The 26,836-nt window shown below is 51.0% G+C and overlaps 1 protein-coding gene across 1 annotated transcript in view; it reads right to left on the bottom strand.

The window, feature by feature from the left end:
* The window catches only part of C1H1orf94 (chromosome 1 C1orf94 homolog), a 35,818-nt gene that overhangs the window by 4,366 nt on the left and 4,616 nt on the right, over nucleotides 1-26,836 (bottom strand). Inside the window, exons 2-6 of the mRNA XM_036835747.1 lie at nucleotides 14,041-14,744; nucleotides 10,691-10,951; nucleotides 9,453-9,628; nucleotides 4,969-5,046; nucleotides 1,194-1,390 (exon numbers count right to left, since the gene is read on the bottom strand). Of these exons, the coding sequence (XP_036691642.1) occupies nucleotides 1,194-1,390; nucleotides 4,969-5,046; nucleotides 9,453-9,628; nucleotides 10,691-10,951; nucleotides 14,041-14,744 (1,416 nt within the window). The remainder of the gene's footprint in view (nucleotides 1-1,193; nucleotides 1,391-4,968; nucleotides 5,047-9,452; nucleotides 9,629-10,690; nucleotides 10,952-14,040; nucleotides 14,745-26,836) is intronic.

Raw genomic sequence — 26,836 nt, 5'->3', positions numbered from 1 at the left:
GGAGGGAGGGGTTGAGGGAGGGAGGGAAGGAAAGAAGGGAGGGAGGGAGGGAAGGAAGGAAGGAAAGAAGGGAGGGAGGGATGGAGGAAGGGAAAGAAAAAAAGAAATAAGGGGTCATGGGTTTTATATTCAAATGACACTATCGACCAGCTTCTTGAATGTTCTCCATGAACCCTAGTAAATTAAATAATCTGCAAATTCCAACAGTTAAGAAATCTGTTTATCTTCGTTTCTACCTTTCTTTTCCCAAACAGATCTGACTATGGAAACCTCTTTCCAGCATTTATCCCTCTATCAAGACATTCATGGGAAACACCGATTGAAAGGGTCCGAGTCCAGGACACCCGGCTGACACTACAGTGCAGGGCTGTGATGGGGAGGAAGGGAATCTGTGTCAGGTTGGGGAGTTTGGTCCTAATCCTGTAAAGGGAGGTTCTCAAACTGGAGCACACGTTCCCCGGGATGTGCCTGGGACACCTGGATTCTCAGGACTGACACGGCACCACCCGCCTTGCAGAGCATCAGTAATGAAGGTTTGGTGGGTGGGAATGAGCCGCTGCATGTTGTTACATTGAAACAACAAACACCAATTTCTTGCTGACCGGCATGAAAAGTCTGTATGGAGCTGTCAGCTAAAATGTTGAGTTTGTGTTGGCTGCTAAGCTCCTCTCCTCTGCTCTTTGGGGTATTTTGGGGGAAAAGTGTGAGCAGCCTGATAAGCAGTGAGAAGCCCTTCAGCAGGGCCGGTTGCGGACTCACTGGGCTGTTGGAGGAATTAGCCTGGCAAGGAGCTCAGGAGGCAGTAAGTGGGGGAAAGAGCCGTAAGAAGATTACCTGGCCGTGGCCTGCTGGAAACCAGGCAAATGGGGAAAGGCATACGCGTCCCGCTCCACTACCTGCCACCTGCCATGGGTGGTGCGCTCATCCACTACTGACCATGCAGCTGCATTTCTGCACCAAGCTGAGGACCCCAGCCCCGACTGGGCCTGCCAAAGGGCCCCCCACCCCAGGCCCAGATCAGGCTCACCTCCACATCCGCTCCACCCGGGACCCACAAGGCACAGGGTCTGCCCTCCCCACAGCCAAGGAATATATGTACCAAGAGAGCAGCAGTGAGGCCCAGCGCGCCCACCTCTCCTCTCTAGCAGCTTTCGGGATACGAGGTGAATTTCCAGTGTGGGCTGAGGACTCACCCATACGCCTGGGGGAAGGGGTACTGCAGCCCATCTCCTGCCATGGCGGGGGGGTCTCGGGGATTTCTGGCCAGCTTCTGAGCTGTCCTCTGAGGGTACGGATAGTTGGACTGGACGAAGGGGACGTAGCTCAGCAGCGGGGTGTAGGAAGAGCGGAAAATCTGCTGTCCCATCTGCTGCGGGTTGTGTGGCGTCACCTGCGGGGCAGAGAGGAGACAGGGGTGCCACTAAACTTCACAGTCCCCCAGCCCTGACCCTAACCTGAGCCCCCACCCCTCAGCCCCTGTGCCCCTCAGTCACTGTGGGGTGCATAGAAGGCAATGTGTCGGACGGGGAAGAAGCACGGGGCTCAGCTTCTATATGTGAGACTGGTAAGTTATTTAATTTATCTGAGTCTCAGTTTCCTTATCCATAAAATGGGCAAATGCTATCTCCATTGTATCTGGACTGAGTCAGCTGATATAAGTAGAGAGACTGGCACATAATAAATAGCAAAGGAATATTATTTCCATTATTTCCATTCTCTTCTCTGTCCCCTGCCTTACCCTCAGTCCATAACCATCTCAAAAGCCCCTGGTTCATTTTTAAGTCTTTTACAATCTCAGTAAAGGTTGTTGGGAATTATACATCCCTGGCTTCTAGCTCAGGATCTCAACAGACCCCAACTCCAAGATAGCTCTGCCCAGTGGAAGTTCCTGTGACGGATGATGGAAATCTTCTGGGTCTGTACCACCCAATATGGTAGCCACCAGACACAAGTGTGGCTATTGAGCACTTGAAATGTGGCTAGTGGGACTGAATTTCAAATTTTACTTAGTTTTGATTTCAATGTAAATAGCCACACGTGGCTGGTGGTTATGGTACTGGGCAGTGTGAGTGAGGAGAAAGGCCAAATGGGGGCACTGGGATTCAGCTCAAACCCTAAGAAAAGTAGGAACTCATTGGGTTTCTGAGACCACCTGGATCAGACACCCACCAAGCAGCAGGGCTCATACTATCTTGCCCCTGATGAGGCAGGAACCCCACCTGTCTTATTTACTGATTTATCCTTGGCCCTGAGACGGTGCCTGTCACACAGTAGCTGCTCGATAAATACATGTTAAATGGATAAGTGCAAGAAAGAGAGAGAGAGGAGGAGGAGGGAGGAAAGAAGAGATTACTAAGTGTCAGCTTGAATATCTAAAATGACAGGGAGCTCATTGCATCACGAGCGCTGTATTCCACTCCTGACAGCTCCAAATGTCTTGCGTGGAGCCGACATCCATCCTCCTGTGTGTTTCGGTCAAAACTCGGGAAATTTCTGGATTTCCACTTTAATAGCAAGTCTGTAGTCCAAGCTGCTCAGGGGTTCAGCGTACTGACTGCCCTTTCTCACCCTGCACACCCTTATCTAATTTAAAAAGATGACAAAGGCCAGCGCTTATGAAGTGATAACAAGGGTGTGCCAGGCCCTTCATGTGGATTCTCTCATGTAAACGCCAAACAGCCCTGTGAGGTACGACCATTAGGATCCCCATTCTAGAGACGAGGAAACAGGTTCAGAGAAGTTAAGCAACTTGCTCAGTAAGTGTTTCAAGCGTCTTGAGTTTTGTTGCGATCCCCAGTGTGGCAAGACCAGAGCCCATGGCCCTGGAACGCACCGCTATGCATGCTCCCTCTGGAAGCCTGAGCCCCTCCCTCCGGGCCCTCCCCATCTTTCCCCCAGTGGACAGGTAAGATCTGGTGACACTGGACCTGGGCACCAAATCCCCAAGAGGGTGAGCTGAAGGGCAGAAAGTGCCAAGAACTCACAGAGAGAACCCAGGAAGGCACCTCCAAGACAGACACCCGAGGGTCAGCGTGGCAGAAAAAAAAAAACCCTGGTTTTCACAGTGAGGGGACAGTCCTGGACCTGGGAGGAAACTGACGTGAAAGAGAAGATACGGGTCCTAGAGCTTATGCAAGCGTTATGCAAAACTGTATCCTAACTACATGTCACGGATAAAACGCATAAAACAGAGCTGGGTATAGGACTCTGGAACCATCTCCAAGATGTCCTCTTTGCTGACAAAAGCAATGATAGAGCAGTGTGCCCAGAATGCCACATCTGTATAAAAATGCTTGTATAAATAGATATCACTGGAAGGATACCTAAGAAACCAATCACAGTGATTGCCTCTAAGACTTTAAAAATTTTGGACCAGGTTTTTCTATTACTGTTTCAAATATATGCATTTACATAACTTTGTCTAAAAGCATTCACTTTGGAGCTAGGTGGATGGAATCACTGCTCGTGGGGTGGAGGGGATGAGACTGAGTGAGATTCTGTGAGCCTGACTGCCTCATCTCAACTTCACCTCAGAATGCAAAACTCCTACTGCTGAAAGAGCAGTCCTGGCCCACGTAAGAAAGTAACCTACACTTATGGGCCCTTCTCTACCTTCTGGAACATTCTAACATCCTTCAGAGGTCAGAGGTGCAGTTTGCAGAGAAAGGGTAGGGCTCCCCGGGGAGAGAGGAGATGCGGAGGAGTCTGTGGGTTTGATCTGTCCACCTGATTGCAAGGCCAGCCTGAGAATGTAGCCGGTCCTCAGCTCCCTTCCTCACACCCCCATCCCTGCCCCTAGATACTCAGAACCTCTGGAAGTGTTGTTTTGTGTTTTGTGTGTGTGTGCGTGGGCCCACACGCATGCAGCTTGGCATGCACGTCTATAACTGCATCTTTATTTGTGTCTGGGTGTGTGTTTGTATTTTTGTCTCTGCTGCTTTATTTTGATACCGTATTTTTGTGTGTCTGTATACAAGAGGCAGTAAGGCACAGTTATTGGGAACATGGACCCTGAAGCCAGGCGGCTCGAGGTCAAACCCCAATCTGCCATTGTGTTACTGTCAAGTAGATATTGACCCCCGACCTATCCATGGGAGTAGAGGGTGCAGATTCAGCTAACAAAAATATATAACACCCAGTTAAATTTGAATTTCAGATAAACAGCAAGTTTTGGGGGTTTTTTTTAGTATAAGTATGGTCCATGTAGTATTGGGGACATAGCTCTGCTAAGACGTTATTCACCTTTTATCTGAAATTTAAATTTAGCTAGGTGTCTGGTATTTTAACTGACAAACTGACATGGAAGGGATATGACTCCCAGCTCCACTGATGCTGGGCAGGCCATATGATTTGCTTTGGCCCGTGGAAGGCAGGTGTACATTACCACGTCCCAGCTCTGAGCTGAGCCTCTCAGAGACACTGGGCGTTTCTGCTCAGCCCTTCCGCCATCCAGCATGGCAGGAGCAAAAGTGACTGTATCTTCGGCACAGGCCCAAAAGGGGGACACGTGAAACAGGCTTGAACCCAACCCCAGTCCTGCTCAGCCAACCTGCAGACCCGTGGGTAGAAAAGTAAAGCCTCTGAGACCTTGAGGCCATTTGTTGCCACAGTAAAAGCTAACTTATGTGTTAACTGTATAATGTTGGACAAATTAATCTCTCTTAGTTTCCTCATCTCTAATCTATAAGGTAGATTATAGGGTAGTTCTGAAGGTGAAATTAATGCGGGTAAGGCCCTTAGAGAAGGGCCTGGCACACAGTAAGGGCTCTGCAAGTGCCAGCTGGTATTATCACCTGGGGACACTGGTTTGGGTCCACACGCATGTTGGTGTTTCTGTCTGTACTCTGGGGTCAAGCACGGGCCGGGAAGTGTGGCTGGTGACCAGCTAGACAAAGACAAGGGAACAGACATCCTTCTGACCTGAAGGCCTTTGCGGAGCCGAGACAGGTGAGGAGGTCAGCTACTCACCTGTCGTGAGTAACACCCCAGCTGGGGGTGCAGGGTCTGCTGGTAGGGCATCCTGGCCGCCCGCTGTGGGTACAGGCCCTGGGGAGAGAAAGGGGAGGCTCAGTGCTGTGGGGCGGTGGGCTCCCAGCCAGAGGACAGCAGCCACTCAACTCAGCTTCCAGCTCCCTTGCCTGGCCCTCCAGACACGTTCAAGTCCGTCCCACCACACTACTGGCCAGACCCACCAGCTGCCTAGTCCAGCTGGAATCAGGTCGAGCCAGCACGCCTCACACCACCCAGGAAGCCCCTGGTTAGCAGGATTCACAGCCTTTTTGGTGAATATTTAAGGCAAGAGCTTTAGGAACCCGCCTGCCTCTTGAATTCCAGATCTGCCCCTTAGTGTCTGTGTGACCTTGGGCAAGTCACTTCACCTCTCGGAGCCTCTTTTCCCTTGTCTCTAAAATTATGTGTGTTCAAGCCTGCAAAGCCTGTGAAGGTAGCCAGATTACCTTTGTTGCTGTCTATACCCCTTTCCTAAGTGCCTTTCCCCAAACCCCATTCCTGCCCCAAGACGTGAAGTACCCATGCACGTGTGCTAGCTTGCCTCCATGTTTATTTAAGCACATCTGCATGTGTGCTTCCATTTGTGTCTGCAGCTGTGTGTTTCTGTGTACAAATGTGCAACTATGAACCTCGGTGTATTAGTTTTGGTCTCTGCTGCTGTGCATCTCTCTGCCCACACATACACCTGTGTCTGTACCTGATGATGAAGACTGACGTGAAGATAAATGAGTTAATCCATCTAAAGGGCTTAGAACAGTGCAGCACGTAGTAAGGATTCTGCCACCATCTCTCACTGCCACCCCCTGCCCCTGCTGCTCCCACCACTTGAAGAGGCTGCCTGGCAGTTCAGCCCGATGGGAAGTAGAAACTTTACTCACAGCTCTGTCCGGGGTGGCCTTAGGTGTCCACGTGTACACACACACACACACACACACACACACACACACACACACACACAGCAGAACTGCCACTGTGGATGGGGTCACCCCATGACCCCTCCAGTCCCAGGCTGCCTCTATCTGCCAATCCAGAGTTACCCTCTAAGATGCAGGTCAAAATCCAAAGCACCCCTCAGACCGTATATCTTTCCAGAAGATTCCATGCCCCAAGATGCGGCCTCCATCCTGGGCTCAGCTTCTGCCAATCGTCTAAGTGTTGATGGTTGATGCTGCCCTTGCCGACTTCCTCAGAGCCCATGGGCTCCGCCTAAAAGGCTCCGAATCCCTGATGTGGGGTCCTGGGGAAGCCCCCCAGCTCTCTCAGCGCCCATCCCCCACGTCCCCGAGAGAGCGCATCCTTTCAGGGCCCTCCTTGCTCTCTGCTCCCGTGCCCCTGCACTTGACCGTGGCCGGGCCTTTCCCACATCCACCAACCCCTTCACCTGAAACCAGTGCACCTGCTCACCTTTTCTCCAAGCCCTGCTGCCAGGGCAGCCCCACTCACCACCACGACCAGCCTGTGACCCCAGGCGTGGCCTGAACTGGGACAGAGGTGTCAGCCGGATGGAGCCGCCCTGCCTGTTCCCAGCCCCCAGTGGGCTCCAAGGCCACGTTCTAAGTGTCCCTCCTCTGTTTCACTCTCTCCCCATCAGCGCTCAGCTGGGCTTTCCGCAGCCAACTCCCCTAGGGCGCCGTCCTCCCCACACCCGCCTAGGTGAGGCTACCCCTGGGATCCGTGACCCGCCTGTCCCTGCTCTGTGCCGGGGCGGATTTTCAGGAGATGATGCCATATTCATCAGTATGAGCCACACTGTATGACTTGAAGGAGATTTCTAGTTGTTCAAATTGCAATTCTGTAAAATCACAAGCAAGGGTAAACACACATTCATTCCTCTTTGCTTGAGGCCACGGCCTCTTCCTACGTGCCCTCCCTCCTTAATTGGGAGCAGAGTTCCTCTGTGTCAAGCAGCCCAGGAGCCTCCGGAGTTCCCGGGTGCTGGGGACTTAGTCTTCCACGGCTCTGCGTCCGTCCACAGTGGAGCTCTGAGTAAACTGGATTTGGGACCTCATTTTTATTCCTAACACCAAGCAGGAAAAGAGGCTAGGATAGACTGTTCCCCATTTCTCCTGTGCCTTCTCAAAGTCTGCTGAGCTCCCTGACACTGTTTCCTAGGAAGATCAGGGCTGAAAAGTAATAAAAACCAATATCTATATCATACTTGAGATTTTACAAAGCCCTTTCCCATGCATGGACTCCGTTAACCTGACAACTGACTCAAGTGTTTGCTGCTGCTGCTGTAATTATTATGAGGCCATTTCATAGGTGAGGAGACCAGGGCTCAGAGCATTTGGCTAACTTGCCCAAGACCACACAGCTTGGAAGCAGCGCAATTCCCTTAAACCCAAGTCTGACGATTCTAAAACCTGCTTTCTTTTTATCATATCAGGCCCCTTGAACAGCCGACTTGAAGCCTGATGGCATTATGAGATCACGAGGAGCTGGGAGAAGGTAAATTACCCTGTCCCTGTGACCACCTGGGAGTGTCAATGTGTACAGCCAACTTCAGCTGGGCCTATTCAGTGTCTAAACTGCTGCATAGGACCCAGGGGCCCTACCAGCCAGGGCCCTTCTGCCCAGAGGCCCAGGAAGCTCAGAGTCAGCCCTGTGATGCACACATCAGCATCTCTAAAGACAAAGGACTTCATGCTGGAAAAATACGTCCAAATCTCACCTACTCCGAAAGTCAAGTCAGAAGAAGTTAACGTAGCAGAGAGAAACTATCCCCTCTTTACAAAACAGACCACTGCAAATTAGCTTTACATGGTGAGCCCTGTGAGTGCATTTGAGAGTGAATCGGCTTACACCAAATAAAATTATGCAATTGTTTCTCTCTCAGGGGTGGGGGGCACACCATGCTGGCTTTTGATTTGTCCCTGACTTGTACTGGACTCTGAGCTTCCTAGTCATCTTGGAATCACCTCACCTGAGTCAAGGCCTATACTCAGTGTGAAGCAAGGGTTTTTTTTTTTTTTTTAATTACTTAAATGAATGAGAAAATAAATAAATACAGATGAGTGCATCAGGGATTAGGTGATAAACGACTGCACAGCAAGTGAGCAAGGGTGGAGGGACATCAGTGAAGGAGTTGGTGAATCAATGAGGACGTGAACAGGGCATTTCTCTCGAGCCCTCTGCCAGGACAACATATCATAGACATGGGAGGGACGCACTTGGATTTTCCCGTGGATCACGCTTCCTTATGACGTCTCACCCCAGTGGCGGGGTGTGAGGGGAGTGTGGCCACTTGCTCTGTTTAGCAAACAAGAAAAGGCTTGAAAACAAAACTTTGCAGAAGAAAAGAGAGACCATGCTAAACTCCTTTACTTCAGTTCCTGTTTAAGAATCAGGGGCTAATCCTGGTGGGCCAGCTGAGAGGGGCTTTACGGGGAACAGAGAAGATCCACCTTCTGCGTAGGATGTCTAAGCCGTGAGGCCTGCCGCTCTGTTGTAAAGGAGGAGATGACACGTGGGACCGGAGGGTCAGGGGGAGGGGGAGGGGCACGGAGACAGGATGAGTCGATTTTCAGGTGGATTTCCTTCTCTCTCTGCCCTCTCCGGGCTTGGCCAGGCCAAGCTGGGGTAGCAGGTTCCCAGGAACCTGGCCCTTTCATACACCTGCACACCATTCTGGAAAGGAGCCACGGAGGAGACAGAAGACTGAGAAATCTTAGACACTGAGCACCTTTCCTGGAGGAAATGAGCCCTACCTGAAGGGACTATTTAAGCTCTTGGTTTAGACTATGGTTTAAACCAGAGTGAACATTTATTTGATTTTTTCTTCTACCTACCCAGTGGGTGGCAGCTCTTAAGGGAGATTAAGTTAAATAGACAAACTAATGAAACTACACTTTCCCTGAATAAGTAAGTCTGTGAGTAAAATTTCCCACCAGGCAAGTGTTTCTCCAAGCCATTGTGTCTGGCCCCTCTTAGCTATGAGCCCAAGACCAAGAATGTGGGTCAAGCCATCTCAGCTGGCAGAAGCTAAGATTGCTGGGTTGTAGTTGAAATAAAATGGGCACATAATTTGTCATCTGCACCAGGACACCTGAGAGTGAAAGGGGGTGCAATTAATAATTATGCTGGGACAAAAGACCTGAACTGGGACTGTCCCAAGTAACCTAGGACATATGTCATCCAACTGTAAAGGAGGTGGTGGGAAACAAGGACTGTGCTGTCATTCTCTCCTGGGAGCCCAAGTACTTCACAGGCCCAAACTAGCCAAGCTCTGGAAGACACAGCACAGAGTGAACGGAAATTCAGACAAAGGAAAATGAGAAATATACACGCACAGGCATGTGCAAGTGCGCACATGTGTACCAGGTGGTTGGTCTGATGTGGCCCCGATGAAAAAATTAACTAATGAGTCTATGGCTCTTTGTGAATTAGGCTTCCTGCGAGCCAAGGCTCCTCCGTGGACACAGGCCCAGGACCCGCTCACTCACCTGGTACTGGGGGAAGGTGGAGGGATTCGTGAACACGGGCAGAAGTGGATAGTTCATGTTGAGCCAGAGCGGCTGGTTCACGGTCGCTGAGGTCGAGGTGGTGGCAAAGCGTGGGGTGAAGACATTCCCTGTGTACTTGAGGTTGTTCTTGTCAGCCCCCGTCACGGGCGGGTTAACTGTAAGTCACAGGAGGGGTAGAGCGTTTCCGTGATTGAGGAAGGGAGAGGCCAGGACGTCCTCTGCCCCATGACTGCCTGAGGGGTTAGTGTTCTCAGAGGTGAGGTCTTTTAAAAGCTCCCAGAGGGTTCTTCAACTTTTGGATGAATTTCCAACTCTAGGGAAACATCGTTAGTTCACACCTTGCCAATTCGGAAGGGGTGAAAATCCCAGCATGGTCTGGCATGGAGCATCTCTCTCCGTCATTCACTAGTAAGGAGGCAGTTTAGCAAGAGGATGCAATAAACCAGATTGCTGGGGCTGTATCTCACCGACTTACAAAACTACGTTCTTTCAAGTGCTTTCGAAAAATCCAGTTTGGTATAAACAATTGCTATGCCATTGGAAGTCATTCTTATCAAATTATTAAAGCAACCCCCTGAGGACATGTACTTGGCAACAGTGAGGACCTGGTGCAGGTTGTTGTATGTATGTTGGAATCATTTTTTTAAAAATACCTAAAAATATTACATAATTCAGTATGATAGGACCCAAAATTAGTCGGAATGAATGAGATGTGATTGAGTTGTTTTAGGATATGGATCCTGGATTCTTTCCTTCTACAATATGCTCTGTGGGCTTATACAGTCTGAGCTGGGGTGTCAGTTTCCCCTTATTGGCACATTTTTGGGGGGAAAGGCAGTTACACTAAAACAGTTGCAGAAGTACAAGGGAGAGAAAGCCGGCACATGAATAATCTCAGTGTAGAAATAATCTCAAAGAACGGATTTTTCTTTGGTTTGGGCCACTTGAGGGGATATAAGACATGCTGAGTCAAGGCTATATTCAAACTGACCACCAATAATGCCCATGTGACCCCTGAAAGTCAACTGCATTTCTCTAGCAATAGTATTCCCTGTAGGGGACACAGGAAATCATTTCCCCCATTTTATGGGACTAGGGAACGACAGTAACTTGCCCATGGATGAGACAGCCCTTTGATGGCAGAGCCACTCCAGGGACATTTGAGGGTTTCTGAAATCCCTTCCTCTACAGATTTCCTCTGGGCAGGGTCAGCTTACGTTTCAGCTCCAGCCCGTCCACCTCCACTTTGCTGCGAAGCTCCAGCTGTCTGCTTGGGTTCTTGGTGGCCCCAAGGAACTCACAGAGCAGGTTCTTCTTGGCCGGCCAGGCAGGCTTCTTGGCAGGCAGGGCCATGGACATAGAGCCCATGGGGTCACTGCCACCCTCCTTACCACAGGTCTCCTGCCATCTCTGGGACCACTGACTGAGAAAGAGGCTCTCTTGACCCTTGGTCAGCTGCTCGGCACCAGGGTTCCATTCTACAGCAGAAGGGAAACTGAGTCAATGACTCTGGAAGGCCAAGTGCTGGATGCGGGGAGCACTGTCTTGTAGACTAAGTGATGGGTCCTCCAGAGCACATCTGAGGCCCCAACCACTCTGGGCTCTATCTCCCAGCCAAGTTCAATCCAAGTTCAATCCCTGAAGGCTTCACTGACCAATGCCCATTATGGTCTCCCCATCCCATGCACACATGCATGCATTCATCCATTCTTATCTTCTTGCCTTCCATCTACCCATTCATCCTCCCTTCCATCCACCCACTCATCCTCCCTTCCATCCACCCATTCTTCCTTCCTTCCATAATTCCTTTCTTCCTTCCTTCCTTCCTTTCAAACTTCCTTCCTTCCAGTTACCTCTCTTTTCTTATCTTCTTTTCTTTCTTTTCTTCCTTCCTCCCTCCTTCCCTGACTTCCTCCCTTCTTCCTTCCTTTCCTTCATTTCTTCCTCTTTTCTTTCCTTTCTCCCTCTTTTTTCCCTCCCTTCCTTCCAACCCTCCATAGGTTGGAAGGTTGGAATACAAAGGTAGTTGGAATACAAAGGTCTCAGATACAATGCTGACTTGGACACAGTTCCTGCCTTCAGGGAGCACCTGGCTTAGTGGGGGGACACAGATTCCTACAGAACACACGTCTGGTCCCTCATCGTGGACTCTCCTCTTGCTAAATCGTCAGAGCGATTTAGCACTCTCGTCAGTGCCAGGCTCTGACCTGAGTCCTGGGGACACTGCGATGAGTCAGAGCCAGACTTGGCCCTGCAGGAGCTCAAAACAAGGAGGAAGAGAGAGACAGACCCAGAAATAGCTCTGGGACAAGGCAGATGGGAACCATGAGGTGACAGAGGGACATCGTGGGAGAAGAAGGTGGCTAAGACAGCTTCTGTCTGAGAGGACCAGAGGGCTTCCAGAAGGAAGGGTGTCTTCAGCAAGGCCTTACACCAGGGGGCTATGGGTGACTGTGGGCAAAGGCACAGAAGCATCGGAGAGACACAGTGAGGCAATGGATGTGGTCAGTGTCAGGCTCAGATCTTTCTCCAAACAGACCGAGTGTCCCCCTAGTGCTAGGACACAGTCTGGACCATCATGGGACCCTCTACAGCAGTGGTTTTCACCCATATTTCCTTTTGAGCAATGGAACTCTTTCTTCCAACAAAATTAAGTATGATGGGGGAAAATACATATATATATATATGTGTGTGTGTGTGTATATATATATATATAACTGCACATATATAATATATATACACATATAAATTTTTTAAGGCATTGCTTGGTTGAAGCAGGGAAGAGGGCCTTGTTCTCAACATCTTCACACCTTCCCCAGCCAGGAGGTCCTGGTCTCCATGGAGCTTGGCTGGGAAATGGCGCTGGACACACAGCAGGCACCTCGGATCTTTCTGGTAGCGGCAGGACCAGAGGACCTGTGCCCAGTATTACCTGTTGGGAGTGGATGTCATCCCACCCACTCTTGGCCCCATTAGCCCACTGGCCTTGGGGCTGAGTCTGGACAGGACAGGGCCTGACCTCCTAGTGCCATCCCAGCAAAGGAAAGAGCTGCTCTAGCCTGAGCCAATTTAGGAGAAAATGACATTTTTATCAAAACATGTCCCTAGAGTCTCTTCCAAGAGTTTGTCTGGTTGCAAGTGTAGCCCCCAGGCCCCTCCCCAGAGGCCCCACACCTGCCATCACACACATACACACCCAGCTGCCTGCAACATGCTTGCTGCTCGCTCATCTCCAAAGCTCCCTCTTCCAACGTCTGTGTACACAGACCCACGCACATTCCTGCCTGTCGTTCCTTTGGCTCACTCACACGCACACACAACTACACAGAGAGAATGGACGCACACAAACACATACACACGATCACAATCAGATGCACCCACCCTGCATTTCCTCTAACGAATACGCTCACACCTGCAAAGCTCCCCTTGGCACACCTTTGCCCACACGCTTGTACACACATACACACACAAACGGTGGGAGGGTGGAGGGGACAGGACGGCCTCCAGCCCAGCACACTCATCCGACAGAGAGACATCCACGCCTGTCTCCTGCAGAAGGAGGCGGGAGGAACGTCCCCTCCGCCAGGTAGGGCTCCATCCTCTCACGTGTACAGCCCATCGTCCCCAGAGTCCTCGGGCTCCTAGAGGCTGCCCAAGACCCAGAGTCCAGCGTGCTGTCCACAGCTCAGAGCCCTTGGCCTTCCTCCAGTGCTCCAGAGCACAGAATGTTCTTTAGGGTGACCGCGTTCCCATTTTCTTAGGAAGATGGATCTGGGCCCTCCCCACACAGGCATCTCTCCATTACCCATCCATGCTCACAGCTTGGGGGGAATTTTTCTTTTGGTTTTCTCCTAGTGACTGTTGACAGCAGGCAAATGCCACTGCCATCAGTCTGCCTTCTTGGAACCATCCAGTCTGAGTGGCTGGATCGGAACAGGCACAAAATGCAGAATCCTGGGAGTGGGGCGGGGGAAACTTGGGAGGTGGCTGGACTTCCTGGGGACGATGTGAACTCCTCAATTCAGGAGTGGGAATGCACTTTTCTAAAGCCCTGGAGTACCTGGGAACAAATCCCAGCGCCAGCAGTCTGCACCGCACCTGGAGAGTTTACACATTCACCCTCCTGCCCCACAGAGAGGGGACCAAGCCTCACGGTTGGAACAGGAGCTTCCATGAGAAGCCAGTCAAATTTCCCTCCTATCCAGCTTAAAGTCCCCACACTGCACTGTCACCCTGGACCCAGCGAGGATAAACGTTCCCTTCAGTGTACTCTGGGTGCCTGTGGATTTAAAAACCCAATCACTTACCAAATGGGCCTCTCCCTCTTCCCAAACCACATTGGGTTCAGAGCCACTGTATCTGCTTACAGGAGCTGTGCCCTGTATACGGGCATCCAGCAGAGGAGGCCTGTGGGGACTGAAAACAGCCCGTACCGGGGGACTGTGCTCGCCAACGAGGCCACGTCGCCCTACTTTGCACAAAGACGCTGCAGGTGCCTGATGCAGTCCGGTAAGTTGTTTCTTCCCCCGCGGGCCCATTCCCTAGCCCTGCTCCCAGCCCCACTCACCCATCAGCGTGTGCCCCTCCATGGCAGGGTCAGCCTCGGGCTTGGAGCAGATCTTGGCAAACACTGGGAGCTGCTTCCTCTGAGCAGGGAGTTTGGGGGGCTTGTCGAGCTTGTCGGGAGGCGCTGGAGGAGGCGGAGGAGGCAGAAGCAGGAATGGGCCCAGGTCCGCGGGCTCCCCGGGTCCAGGGCCATTGAACATGCTGTTCTGCAGGAAGTCCTTGATGACCCTGTTCTTGTTCTCCTCCAACACCGTCTTGCTGTCGGGGGCCTTGGACGTTTCCGTGGACTTCAGTGGGAACTGAGCCAGGAGCGTGCTGCTCTCCGAGCTGGAGGCCCCCAGGCTGTTGCCCCTGTCCTCTGTCCCCTTGGCACTCTTGACCTTGGCGGTACGCAGAGTGCCCGTGACCATAGACATGGCAGAATTGCAGTCCTGCCGGCTGCCGATAACGGACGCTGCCACCTTTGGCTCCAGAAGCTTGTCACCGGCAATGATGGAGGCTCCTGGGCGTTCACTGCTGCCTGCCACCAGCGAAGGCACAAGAAGGCAGGGAGCCGGCTGCCCGGGCCCCTCGAGGGAGCTGCTGGGCGCCTGCAGCTCCCCTGAGCTCTCTGTGACCAGGATGAGGTGATCTTTGGTGAGGCTCAAGAACTCCTGCTCCACCAGCAAGGAGATCTCATCTTTGCCACTGGTGAGCTCCAGAGGCCTGCAAACAGGTCAGAAAGACAGAAGGCTTTAGTGCCAGCTCCCTGAGGGTGGCCGTGCAGCAGGGCACGGGCCGCAAGGAAAGGGGATGGAGGAAACACGTCTCCAGGTGTGAGAAACCTATTGCTTTTTAAGAGAGAAAATGGACCATCAGTGGACTCCAAGGGGTTTCTACACCACACCAGTGGGCATAGTACCGAGAGCTTGGTTCTGGGAATCGGGATGCCTGGGTCCTCTCCCAATACTACATCTTGCTGAGTGAGCTGAGCCTTAATTTCTCTCCACCTCTCCCTGTTCAGTCATGCTTAGGACCCGAAGCAATAAAAGACCAGCAGCACAGGGGACAGGACTGAGCCGACAGCTCTGAGCGTGGCATGCAGAGTGCTGGGGCTGAGTCTTAGGAAGCCCCCAGGTGCACTGTAGCATGGCAGAGAGCAGGGGACCTCAGGGCCTCCCAGCCTGGCTCTGTCACTTCCCAGCTATGTGATCCTGGGCCCCTTGCTCAGCACCTTGGTCTCCTCTCCTGGTGAACACGAATATCATAGAGACACTTCAGACCTTGTCTGGCACAGTAAGGGCAATACAAGTGTCAGCTAGTAGGTCGACACTTCTGTCAGCCTGGCTGGGCCCCTGGTCCTGAAATCTGCACAGTGGCTCCATGGATGCCCGTGTCCACCTTGGCTGGGCATGGCCCTCTGACCAGAGCACAGACTGGGCCCCACTTCCTGGGAGCACCAACAATTTCTTGATCCCTGAACCGATTCACAAGCATCTCCCTGTATCTAAACACAGGCCTCTACCTGCACCTCAGACCCCAGGGGCTCCAGCCTGGACCCTTGACGGCCAGCACCAGCCTGATGGGGCCTGATGGTCCCATGGACTCTAGGCTCCTGACGGCTGGCTCTCTCCAGGTGTGGGAGAGGGTAGCAATCCTGCTGGCCTGGCTTGTGGCCCAGCCTGCCACACCAGCATCCTTGGCAAGGGGGAAGCTTCCTCCCTGGCACTCCCAGGAGGACCATGGTCACCCAGCTTAGAACCATCTGCTATCCCTCCTGGATGGGTTCCCATGAAGGGTGGATGAGGTTGCCTACGCAGAGCATTCTGGAAACTGCTCAACACTCTACTGCTGGTAGAAGGTGGTGAAAATGGCAAAAAAAGAGGCAGAGGGAAAAATTAAAGCTCCCTGTGAGCGGAGCTTTGGGGAGGCCCTGCGCACATTCTTGCTCTGACAACCCATTCTGTGGGTGGAGTCAGCCCCGAAAATAATGACTAGGGAATGCGCCCAGCAGGGTCGGTCCTTCCTGGTAATGCTCTGTGTATGGGCACACGCACATGGACACACACACACACACACGTGCAGTGCAGGCACAAAATGACTCAGTCATCACACGTAGAACCAGGGGACAGTCTCCACATCTGATGACCAGCCACTGCCTACTGTGCCGGGCATTAACCCCTTAGTTGCTGGGTCCTGATGAAGCCCAGAGGGTCCTGGAAAAGGTTTTGGGTAGCCAGGGCACTTGGGAAGCACAGGGAAGAGTTTAAAACTTGGGAGTTTGTCACTACTCTAACGACCGAGGCAACCAATGCCTCCTGACCACCAGCCCCCCATGTGGCCTCCCCAGGCCTGGAGGCTGAGAGAGGTGCCAGGAAAAGCAGACTCCGGCCAAACAGACCGAGGTCAGGATCGGGCACCTCTGCGTATTTCACGTCAAATCCTGGAAACTCAGAGACTCCCCTGTGATGAGGGTATGACACCTGTGACATGGGTAGGACACTACAAGTGCCCAGACGCTGGGTGGGGTGAGAACTTGGTGCAGTAACCCCTGTGCGGGCTCAGCATGGACACGCGCCAAGGAAGCCCTGGGCACACGGTGGCTGTGAGTGGCACTGGGAGCAGGCTGGCCCTGGAAGCTCCCGGAGGCCATCAAAGCCGTGTATGAGGCAAGGTGGTCCACTCTGTTCTCCCCCTCTTTCCCTGCCCTCTCTCCTCTTCCCATCCTTTCCTCCTTCTCACTCTAGACTCGGTCTATAAATTGGCCCCCCTCTCCTGCCGTGTCCCTGGGAACACCTGGAATAAAGAGACTGCCAATCCATGGCCCCGAGTTATTGATCCCCTGTCTTCCTCTTCATCTTCACCCTCAAAGGGAGCAGGGGAGTCTCGAGTCACAGAAACCAGATACTTGAGGGACCAGTTTTTGTCTCTCCCGTGCCTGCCCCAAAACTTGCAAAGCAAGTTATGTACCAACAGATCTTCTGAATTGGAAAGACTCACCACAATTATGTTATTTTTTTGTTTTTTTTTGGCCATGCTGTGCCAGGCTTGCGGGATCTTAGTTCCCTGACCAGGGATCGAACCCGGGTGCTCGGCAGTGAAAGCGCACAGTCCTAACCGCTGGACAGCCAGGGAACTCCTCAACTATGTTAATTTTTTAAAATTGGGATAATGGGATTGTGGTTATATTTAAACAACAACAAAAAGGGTCCTTTTATAGATACATACTAAAGTATTTACAGATAACATTATGTCTGGGATTGGCTTTAAACTTAATCTAGCAAGGGGAGGGAAAAGATGGGGGCGGGGGAATAGATAAAATAAGATTGCCCCTATGTTGATCATGGCTAAGGCTGGGTGAGGGGTACATGGGTTCATCACATACTAGTTGTTCTATTTTTGTCTGTGTTTGGTTTCTCGTTTTTTTTTTTTTTTTTTTTAAAATAAAAATGTTCTATAATAGACGTACACACAAAAGTCTCACCACTGAATCCTTTAAAGTATCAGCTCCAAGGAGAAGTCAAAGCAGCTTCTAAAAGACTCACAGGGCCCGAGGTCCCTGTACCAAAAGCCACCCCGCAGGCAGTCCCTTCTCAGCACCTGAGAGGACACTCCTCCCCCTCCCGCACGCGGGAGCCAGGCTGGCAGAGAGGACCCAGCAGGGGCTGAGTGTGAACCCCGTTCATATTCCCCGGTCATTCTCCGCTGGAGAATGACCCCCCATCACGGGGGTCACTGGGCCTCTTAGGAAGCTGGCATTCCCAGAAGGGGCAGGGCAGTGCCAAGAACAGAGGGGCCCACCCTGGCTGTGGGTCCCCCACGTGTCCCTGAAAGGCTGGCCCGGAGCACCTGGCCCTCCCCGAGACAGCCCCTACAAACTCCTATTATTTCCTTTGAATCTGCCATGAATCCACTACAGGCCAGACTGGAAGCCAGGCATCCATGTATATGCTTGCATTTTAATCCTCTCCACATCCCTGGGCAATAGACAATATCATTCTCACTTTACAGGTGGGAAAAGTGAGCCTGAAAGAGGTGAAGGACCTTGTCGCTGAGAAAGTGAAGAGACTGGTGTGAGGATGCTGTCAGGTCCGGCTGACTTCCTGACCTCCTCCTACCCCAACCCGGCTTCTTTTCCAGGGATCGTTCTCCAGCGAGGTCCACCTGGCCCCTGCTCCGTGGCTGGGCTTTGGTCCCCAATCTGAATGCAATCAGGGATATTGCTAGCATCATCCCACCACTCCAGCCTGCGGAGGATCATCACGGTGAATCCTGAGCCTGTCATCCGTGGCATTAGCTGTCCCTGACAGCTCTGTGTCAGCTGCATGTCTGATGAGCACGCCTTCTGGGTCCCCCACCAATTTATGGACAGAAATGTTGAAGGGGAGAGAGTCCAGGGCTGAGCCTTAGGGCCATTGCTGGAAACCCTCCCCCTCCCAGTCTGACAGTAATCCTGGATCAACAGTTTGGGGGAATAAATCAATCCAGTCACTATCATCCCATCTCCACTTCTCCAAGACAGCCTTTATCAAATACCTTGCTGCAATCAAGATTCAGCACACAATTACAAGTCTCTGAGCAAGGGTCTCGCCTACCTGCCCTCTCCACCCCCAAGAAAACAAGATTTGTTGGCTCTTTTCTGTTCTAGAAAACTGCATGCCTGCAGAGCTCAGACATTCTTAGAACTTAGATCAAACCATTCCCCCACTTAAACCCTTATGTGAATTCTCACTACACATAGACTAAAAATCCAAACTCCTTTCTGACCCCCCAGGGCACCCCACAAAGTGGCCCTGTTATCCCCTCCTGCTTTGACTCCTCTTCTTCCAGCCACTCTGGTCTTATAAATATGCCTTGGCATGTCAAGTTCATTCCAACCCCAGGGCCTTTGCACCTCCTTTGGATGCTAGATCATCCCTTGACTGACTCTTACTAGGCACTCTACGCTCCATCAATCTGTTTATTTTCTTCCTAGTGTTTATCATCACCATCACGTAGTATTTTCTTATGTCTTCACTCCCTACAACAACTCATCCTCCCTGAGGGCAGACACTGTATCTTGTTCACCATGGAGGCCTCAGGACCTCGAGCAGTGCTGGGCACATACCTCCAGCTCATTAAGGATTTGTTGAATAAATGAATAAACTGGCTCACGAACTTGTCTTTACCCTTGTCCGTTTCTTGAAACTCTTGAAATCAAGAGCTGTGTTGCCAAAGACTGCCCAACTCCTTCAATGGTTGCAACCTGCCTGGATTTGATTCTATTTCTGGCCTTCCATCTCATGTCCCACCTTGGGCCTGGCACCCCTGTGAGCTGACCGGATGACACTGACCAGCCTGCTTGGCAAGGTCCTAAGAACTCTCAACCCCTGTAAGTCAGTCCCACGGCAGAACCCACACAGACCCTGCCCAGCTCTTAGCGACCACTTTGGGGCTCACAGATTTTTCCCTCTTCCAACAACTTTGCTGGGTTCCACATCGAGCCTGCCCGCCTGCATTTCCTGGTATCTATCTTTTTTCCTCTCTTCTTAAGAAGTTTTGCCGATGCTGGCACCTCTCCCGTGCTATTTGCTTTCTGCTCTGAGTTGGTAAAAAGCATAAAATCTGCCACAGACTCTATCACAGTGAATCATTCAGGGCCGTTAACCCAACTCCCGGGCGCTGACAAAGGAAGCTAGTCAGAATTGCTGCTGGGGCTCCAGCTGCTGCCACTACCTCTGCTTTGCCCACCTCCAGAAATGATAGGTGTCTGATGGTGACTCTGTACACGGGCACCACACATCATTTCTGCATTTGCAGTGTATAGAGTCGTATAAAAATAAAGGCTATTGACTGGCTGGCACCCCTTCCCAGAATAATGACTAAGCAAGCATGCTGTTAGCTCCCCGACCGCAGTTCTGTGTTCACGATAACACCGAGAAAAGATGAAAACTGCTATTCGTCTGAGCCAAACAACAGAAAAATGCAAGCAGAGAATTGTTAGTGCTGGAAGAGGACACCAAAACAACTATTTTCTTCCCACTATGGCATTTCAGATTGATGACAAACACGGTACCCAGGCCAGGTGCCCAGGCAACATGGGTGGTTGAAGATCGAAGCAAGAGAAGGGCTCTGGCGGTGAGGCCGACCTCCTGGCTGGGGGTGAGGCCGACTTCACGTGTCTGCGTGGGTGGGGCAGCAGAGCAGAGCGGCTAAAAAGCTCCGCGCCTGGAAGGAGGCAGAAACTGGATTCAAATTCCCACTGCTTAATGGAGGCCAGCCCTCAAGCAAACTGCCTAATATGTCTAAACCTCAGGTTCTAGTTCACAAAATCAGAAGGATGAGCATTTATGGAGAATGAACTAACCAGCCAGGCACTGTGCTAAATGCTTCCCATGCAAAACTCTCATTTTAATTCCCACAACAGCCCCAGTGGGGTGCTGTGAGGACCGATTACGGTTTTGACCCTATGGTAGTTCCCACCCACCTTGGTTCAGTAACAAAGCAGAGATTTGGAAAGTGATTGAGCATCAGGGCTTAACCTCTTGTTTCTCTTGGGACTCAGCAACCTCCACGTGGACGAACCCAGGAAAGTCTGCTGGAGGATAACACATCCCGCGGAGAAAAACCCCAAGGTCCTCAGCTGACTGGCCAGACCTGGGTGACTACAGACACTGCAGATGTGTGGGTGGGCACGGGGCGCGTCCCGCCAAGCCCACCCGAGCCTCTCCCAGAAGAACCACCCAGCGGAACCCAGCCCAGGCTGCTCAACTACGGAAATGGGAGCTAAGCAGGAAGCTGTGGTGCTGAGCTGCTAAACTCTGAGGTGGTTTGTTACACAGTCGGCCCCTTCGTATTCACAGGTTCGACACTGGTGGCTTCAACCGACTGTGGATGGAAAATACTGGGAAAAAAACCTCCAGAAAGTTCCAGAAAGCAAAACTTGAGTTTGCTGCACACTGGCAACTACTTACATAGCATTTACATTGTATTGTACAACTCTTTACATGGCATTTACATTGTATGAGGTACTATAAGTAATCAGGAGATGATTTAAAGTATACCGGAGGATGTGTGTAGGTTATATCCAAATACGACACCATTTTATGTAAGGAACTTGAGCATCCGCAGATTTTGATATCCATGGACATTCTGAAACCAATCCCCTGTAGATACCAAGGGACTATTGTTTATCAAAAGCTAACAGGCACAGAGAGATACAGCTATCGCAGTTTTTAAATGAAGAAGCTAAAGTCACCATCCCCCGATTGGCCCCCATCCTCACTTGACCAAGGCTGGTGGACATTTCTGGGTCTTCCTGTCTGCATGGGGAACAGGGACCCATCTTCAATGCCCCTGGAGCATGTGTCACAGCACCCAGGGTGGCCCCTGCCCAATGTGGAGGGAAGGGACACAGCCACCTCTGTCAAAGCTACCTGGTGTCTTCATCTTTCCTCTCCTCCAGAGCCAGGATTCACTGAACTGCCCTGGGTACACACACCATACCATGCACACACATACGCACCAACTTATGTGTGCACACACAGCAGTCACGTACATGCACATATCCCAATGTGCACACACACACCCATGCACACACACATACCACAGCTGTGCACACACACACACTAACGCATATGCATACACACATAAAGCAAGCCATGTACACACACACACCAATGCACACACACACACCCAGGCACACAGCTGTGCTACAGCCACACACACACACACGCTACAACCATGCCCACACACATACCACAGACGTGCACACACCCACACACGCAAACAACCGCAGCATGTACACACACCTCACAACCGTGCACATACACCCAGGCACACACGCACACACCACCACCACCATAGCTTTGTAGAAACCCAGCAGGAAGAAAGAAAGGGGGAAGGAGGGCGGATTCCCCTATCTCCCAGCCTGAGGGGCCTGGGCCGACTGTTTTCAGTGTACGGGGGGGAAGGGGGCAATTGAGAGAAACTGCAGATTCAGTTGCCATCCCAGGGCCTGCGCACCTGCGTCCCAAAGGTACCTGGAAAGCCACTGAGTTCCACCTGCTGGCCTTTCTCTGGTGGGGGTGTGGTGGGCAGCGGGCCTTCAGAAAACCCTGATTCCCACCCCGCCGCTCCTCCGCTCTCCAGGCTGCGTGAGGATTAAGTGAGATGATGAATATGAAAGCGCGCGGTAAACTGCAACGGGCGCTGTGCAAATGTTAGCGGCTCTGACGGAGAGACGTGCGGTGCCCAGAGGCCCGCTGACCCTTCGCAGCCCAGGGCCTGGCCGGCTGGGGGTGGGAAGCCGGGAAGTGGCTGAAGCTGCGGTCACCTGCACCGTGGGGATGCTGACGTCGCCGGGGGTTAAGGGAGACGACACTGTGAAATCCCTCAGCTGCCCGAATGCCACGCCTGGGCTAGATGTTCATCTCACTTCTTAGCAAAGGCCTTCACACAGAGTAGAGTCCATTTTTACAATGTCCCTGGCATCCTCTTAGAACCCAAAAACGGTCGATCTCCTTCCTTCATGCTTTTTTTGGAACACCTCTTTCTCAAAGCGGTGTCCCTTTGAAGCCTAAGGTTCCATCATCTTTGACCCCCAAAGTATCAGAGAACTTCCTACAAATATGCACAGGAATCCCCTGTGGTGCTTGTTTCAAATGCAGATTCCCTGGGCACTCCTGGGGAAATGGCAGTTCAGTTGGTCAAAAATGGGGCCCAGGCATCTGCATTCTTGAGCCAGTATACCTCCTCCACCCTCTGCCCCCAGGCCTGCAGTTCTGGTACAAATGATGCACCTGAGGACACACATCCAGGTGTGAATTTCCCTTCAGACACTTCAGCTCCCCTCCCCACCCCCGCCTGTCCCTCAGGGCAGGTGGGACAGTCTCCTAAGACAGATTGGCAGGTGGAAGTGAGACCTTCCTCTCTGCCCCCTCCCTGACCCTCCATCTGTCTGGAGGGGAGAGAAAGGAGTACACAGAGGCAGGCAGGGGTTGAGCCTCCGACTGGAAGGGTGGGGGGATGAAGGATTCAGTGAGCTGGGGAATGAGACAAGAAATACTGGGGAGTAAATACAGCAATAAAGGAACTTCGGCTGGGAGCTACAGAGTGATTCTTATTGTTCAAATTATCTTTAAAACTTTTCATTTGAATCTGTTTAATAAGAAGAGGCTTACCCTAAGGAAGAGGTATTTTTTTAAATGTGACTTGGGAGCTGAATTGGAAAGAACATTGCAACAAAGATATTAAAAAGGGGATTAAACCAAACCACCGGTGGCCCATCTCTACAGGCTCCTACAGCCTGCGACACGGCTCCCAAAACCATAAAATTAAATTAAAAAGGGGGACACAGGACGTGGTATGTTAATCATGATTCATCTTCCCTTCACCGCTCATGGCTCCCAGTGTTAAGCAGGAGGAGGAAGGGCTATTCTGAATGGCTCCTGGTGTAGGGAAAGAGCTCTGGTCTTAAAGCTTCACCAGGTCCCTATCCTTATTCTGCCCCTTCCAAACTGGATGACTCTGGGCAAGTTGCCTAACTTCTCTGAGCCCCAGCTTCCTCATCTGTAAAATGGGAATAATATTGACCATCAACTGGGAAGGGTTGCTAAGACAATGTGATAAACAGAAATTTTAAACACAGAGCCTGGCACATATTAGGTGCTCAAGAAAATGTTAGTTCCCTTCTTAAGCTCAAGGCAGAAGGAGGAAAAGACCTTGCGATGTCTTGGCTTCCTGATATCCCGTCCCTACGTCACTCAGTGCTTCCTCTGATGATTGTGACCTCTGGTTCGGATCCTGGCAACCTCTGGGCCTCACTCTCCTTGTAGTGGCATTTTTATGGTTCATCCATCATTCACTTACTCATTCATTCATACACACTGCATTGCCACTGCGTGCCAGGAACTCGGCTGGGCGCTGGGGAGACAATGATGAGCTAGACATGGCCCTTGCCCTTAAGAAACCGTGGTCAGGTGGGGAAAGAAAGACTGTTGCCACCAGCAGCGTACAATACATGCCAGGTGACCACCTCATCAGAAACCCTATGCCAGAATGGCGTTGACACATCCCACTGGGTCTTTGTGTCCTCTCCTCTGGCCAACGGTCAACACAAGAGCTGGTTATAAACTGACTCTTCCATTCTATTACCTGCATATAAAGACCCCTACCATTAGGTCCTCAGAGCTAAGGAAGGATTTGTCTCTCCTGATGACCTCTCCTGCTTTTTCTTCTTAGATGATATGAGTTACAGAAACTAACTGGTATATTTCCACTTTTTGCCCCAGCTGCCAAGAGTCTCAAAGCAACATGCTGGCCTCCACTGAATACTTTTCCTTAGCTTAGCTTTTCTGGTATATAAGTCTCCTCGCCCCATACCGTTCTTGATTACTTAACCCTTGTCATTTTGTCCTTGATAGTAATGATAATAGGGTGATGATGAACTTGAAGTCCTTATTTTCTGCCAGGTGCTGTATGAACTTTGCACACATTCTTTCATTAACCTCCACAATAGTCCTTTAGGGTGGTCACTATGACTTTTTCCATCTTTCAGATGAGGAGAATGGGGCACAGAAAGTTTGAGCAACTTGGTGACAGCTAGGAAATATACTGGGATACTCCTTATTTTATTGTTATCTGAGCCACCTTTAAACTCTTAGGAAAGAGAGGGGATATAATTGTTTATTTAAATTTTTAAAAAGGAACGTGGAAGAGGGAGGAAGGAGAAATGTTAAATGGGGTGAGCAGTGAAAAATTTACAGAATGATACACTAATTCCAGGTCTTTAAGGATGGGTAAGATTTCAGTAGACAGAGAGAGATGGAAGAAAGGCATTCCTGGTAGTGAAATAACCTGAGCAAAGGTAAGGGAATGTGTGGCCGCTTGTGGCGCATCTTGGTTTACAGAGAGTCTGGAGAAGAGCAGCCAGGTGTGCACCTAGAGATGTGGGTAGGGCCAACTACAGAGACTCTTTTCAAGACCAGGTCAGGGGGTTCAGAAGACAATGAGGAAGCCGTGGAAGATGCCTGAGCAGTGCTGTTGATGTGCTTCAGGAAGACGAAGCTGGTAAAGGGTGAAGGACATCCAAGAGGGAAAGGAACCAGGCACAGTAAGATGAGATGATCTGAAAATGGCAGAAGAGAGACCTGCAGGGAAGCAAGGAATCAAAAACCATCATGAAGGCAACTGACAGATGTGTAAGGAGACTGGAGGAGAGAAGGGTCAAGGGCCTTGAACCTCTATCTGCAGCACTATTTGTGCACTAATTCACTTGACAACCGGGACGGAGGATGCATTGATGTCAACGTGATTGGGGTCATAGTAGTGGCTGAGACCCAGCCCTGGGAAGCTTAAGGGAAGGGGACACTTAAGTGTCCATGAGAAAAGGATTCCAACCTGGGGCCTGGGGTTTTCTGACATTCTAAAATGTCAAGGGATGTGAGGATGTGTTTCAGGCCAAAGGGTGTATGGCAGCTTCCCTCAGATTCTCAAAGAGAGGTTTGACCCCTCCAAGGGGAGAAAATGCTAGCCTGGAGTGAGCATTAGACTCCAAGGGTGTCCAGAACTGGCTTCTGCTCTAGGGCATCAGTCCGAGTTTCCATGTGTGAGTCTTGTCCTCATCACTCCCAACACTAGGTTTCAAGCTTTAAAAAAAATAAATTTTTTAATAAATAAAAGTGAGGATGTAGTCCAAGCAACTTTTCCAGAAAAATAGGATTCATCCCATTTTTCCTGAGCTGGGTCTTGAGAAGAAAGCCTCCAGAAAGAGTCCTATAAGCGCAGGGAAGGACGGGAAACTCCCTGGGGTGATGGGAAATTGCGTGGGGGTGGATGAGAGCGGAAAGGTGGCTCTCTTACCGTTTTAATAACTGTAGCAACAAAGGACTGGTTTGTTGGGAGAACAGTTCAAACAAGGCAGCACGTTGGGTTCCAAGTCGCAGTGGCTCTCCTGCCTGGAGGACTGGCCAATGGGTGCAAACAGTGAAAATTTACTGGAGCAAGTGCAAAACAGCCCTCTTCCTTCATGAGACAGATAGTACCTCAGAAGGCTGCCAGTCAGGAAATCATTTCTGTTTTTTAAATGCTTAAATGGATTTCCTTTCTTTCTGTAGACTTATCCTCCTAGTTGGGTCTGGCTCAGGAAGACCTTCCAGCTCGCCTCCCCCAGCCTCCTCCAGAAAGCCTTCCCTAAGCTCCAAGCCCAGGTCATGTGTCCCCTCAGTGTGCTCCCACAACACTGGCACTTCATCCGGACATTTATCCTAATACGTTGTGACCTGCCCTCCTCAAGACGCTGAAGGTCCAGGTAGGAGCTCGGAGACTGTCCCCATCTTTTTCACCACTGTATTGCTTTCACACTTTGCCAGGCATGCACAATAAATATTTGTTGAACATCATTGCTGTCACATGGATCTGTGTCCGTCCCACCCACTAGACTGGTAGTTCTCAGAGAGATGGGCTTCTGTCCTACTTATCTCTGTATCCCTGGGACCCAGCACAGGGCCTGCCACCCAGAAGGCAACTGTGAATGTCTGTTGAATGAATCCATAAATGAGGGAATGAACAAATGCCGTTTCACAGTCAGGGCAATGGAGTCAACAGCAAATCCAAAACCCCCATTCTAAGGCTGTGAAGTTTTAGCAACAGGGGGATTGAATGAATAGGTAATCCGAGAATATGAGTCAGTAAGTGGCTTTCCACAATTCTCTCAGCCCAAATTTAAGACTAATTAAAAGATAACTGAACAAGATTCTGGAGTTTAATTGACACTAGACAGAACTACTGATTTCTCCCCCATAGCCCATTTCTCCCATTTCTTCCCCACCTCAACAAAT

Source organism: Balaenoptera musculus, chromosome 1 (genome assembly GCF_009873245.2).
Source record: "Balaenoptera musculus isolate JJ_BM4_2016_0621 chromosome 1, mBalMus1.pri.v3, whole genome shotgun sequence".
In the NCBI taxonomy this organism is placed as follows: Eukaryota; Metazoa; Chordata; class Mammalia; order Artiodactyla; family Balaenopteridae; genus Balaenoptera; species Balaenoptera musculus.
This window is presented reverse-complemented; position numbering and strand designations above follow the sequence as displayed.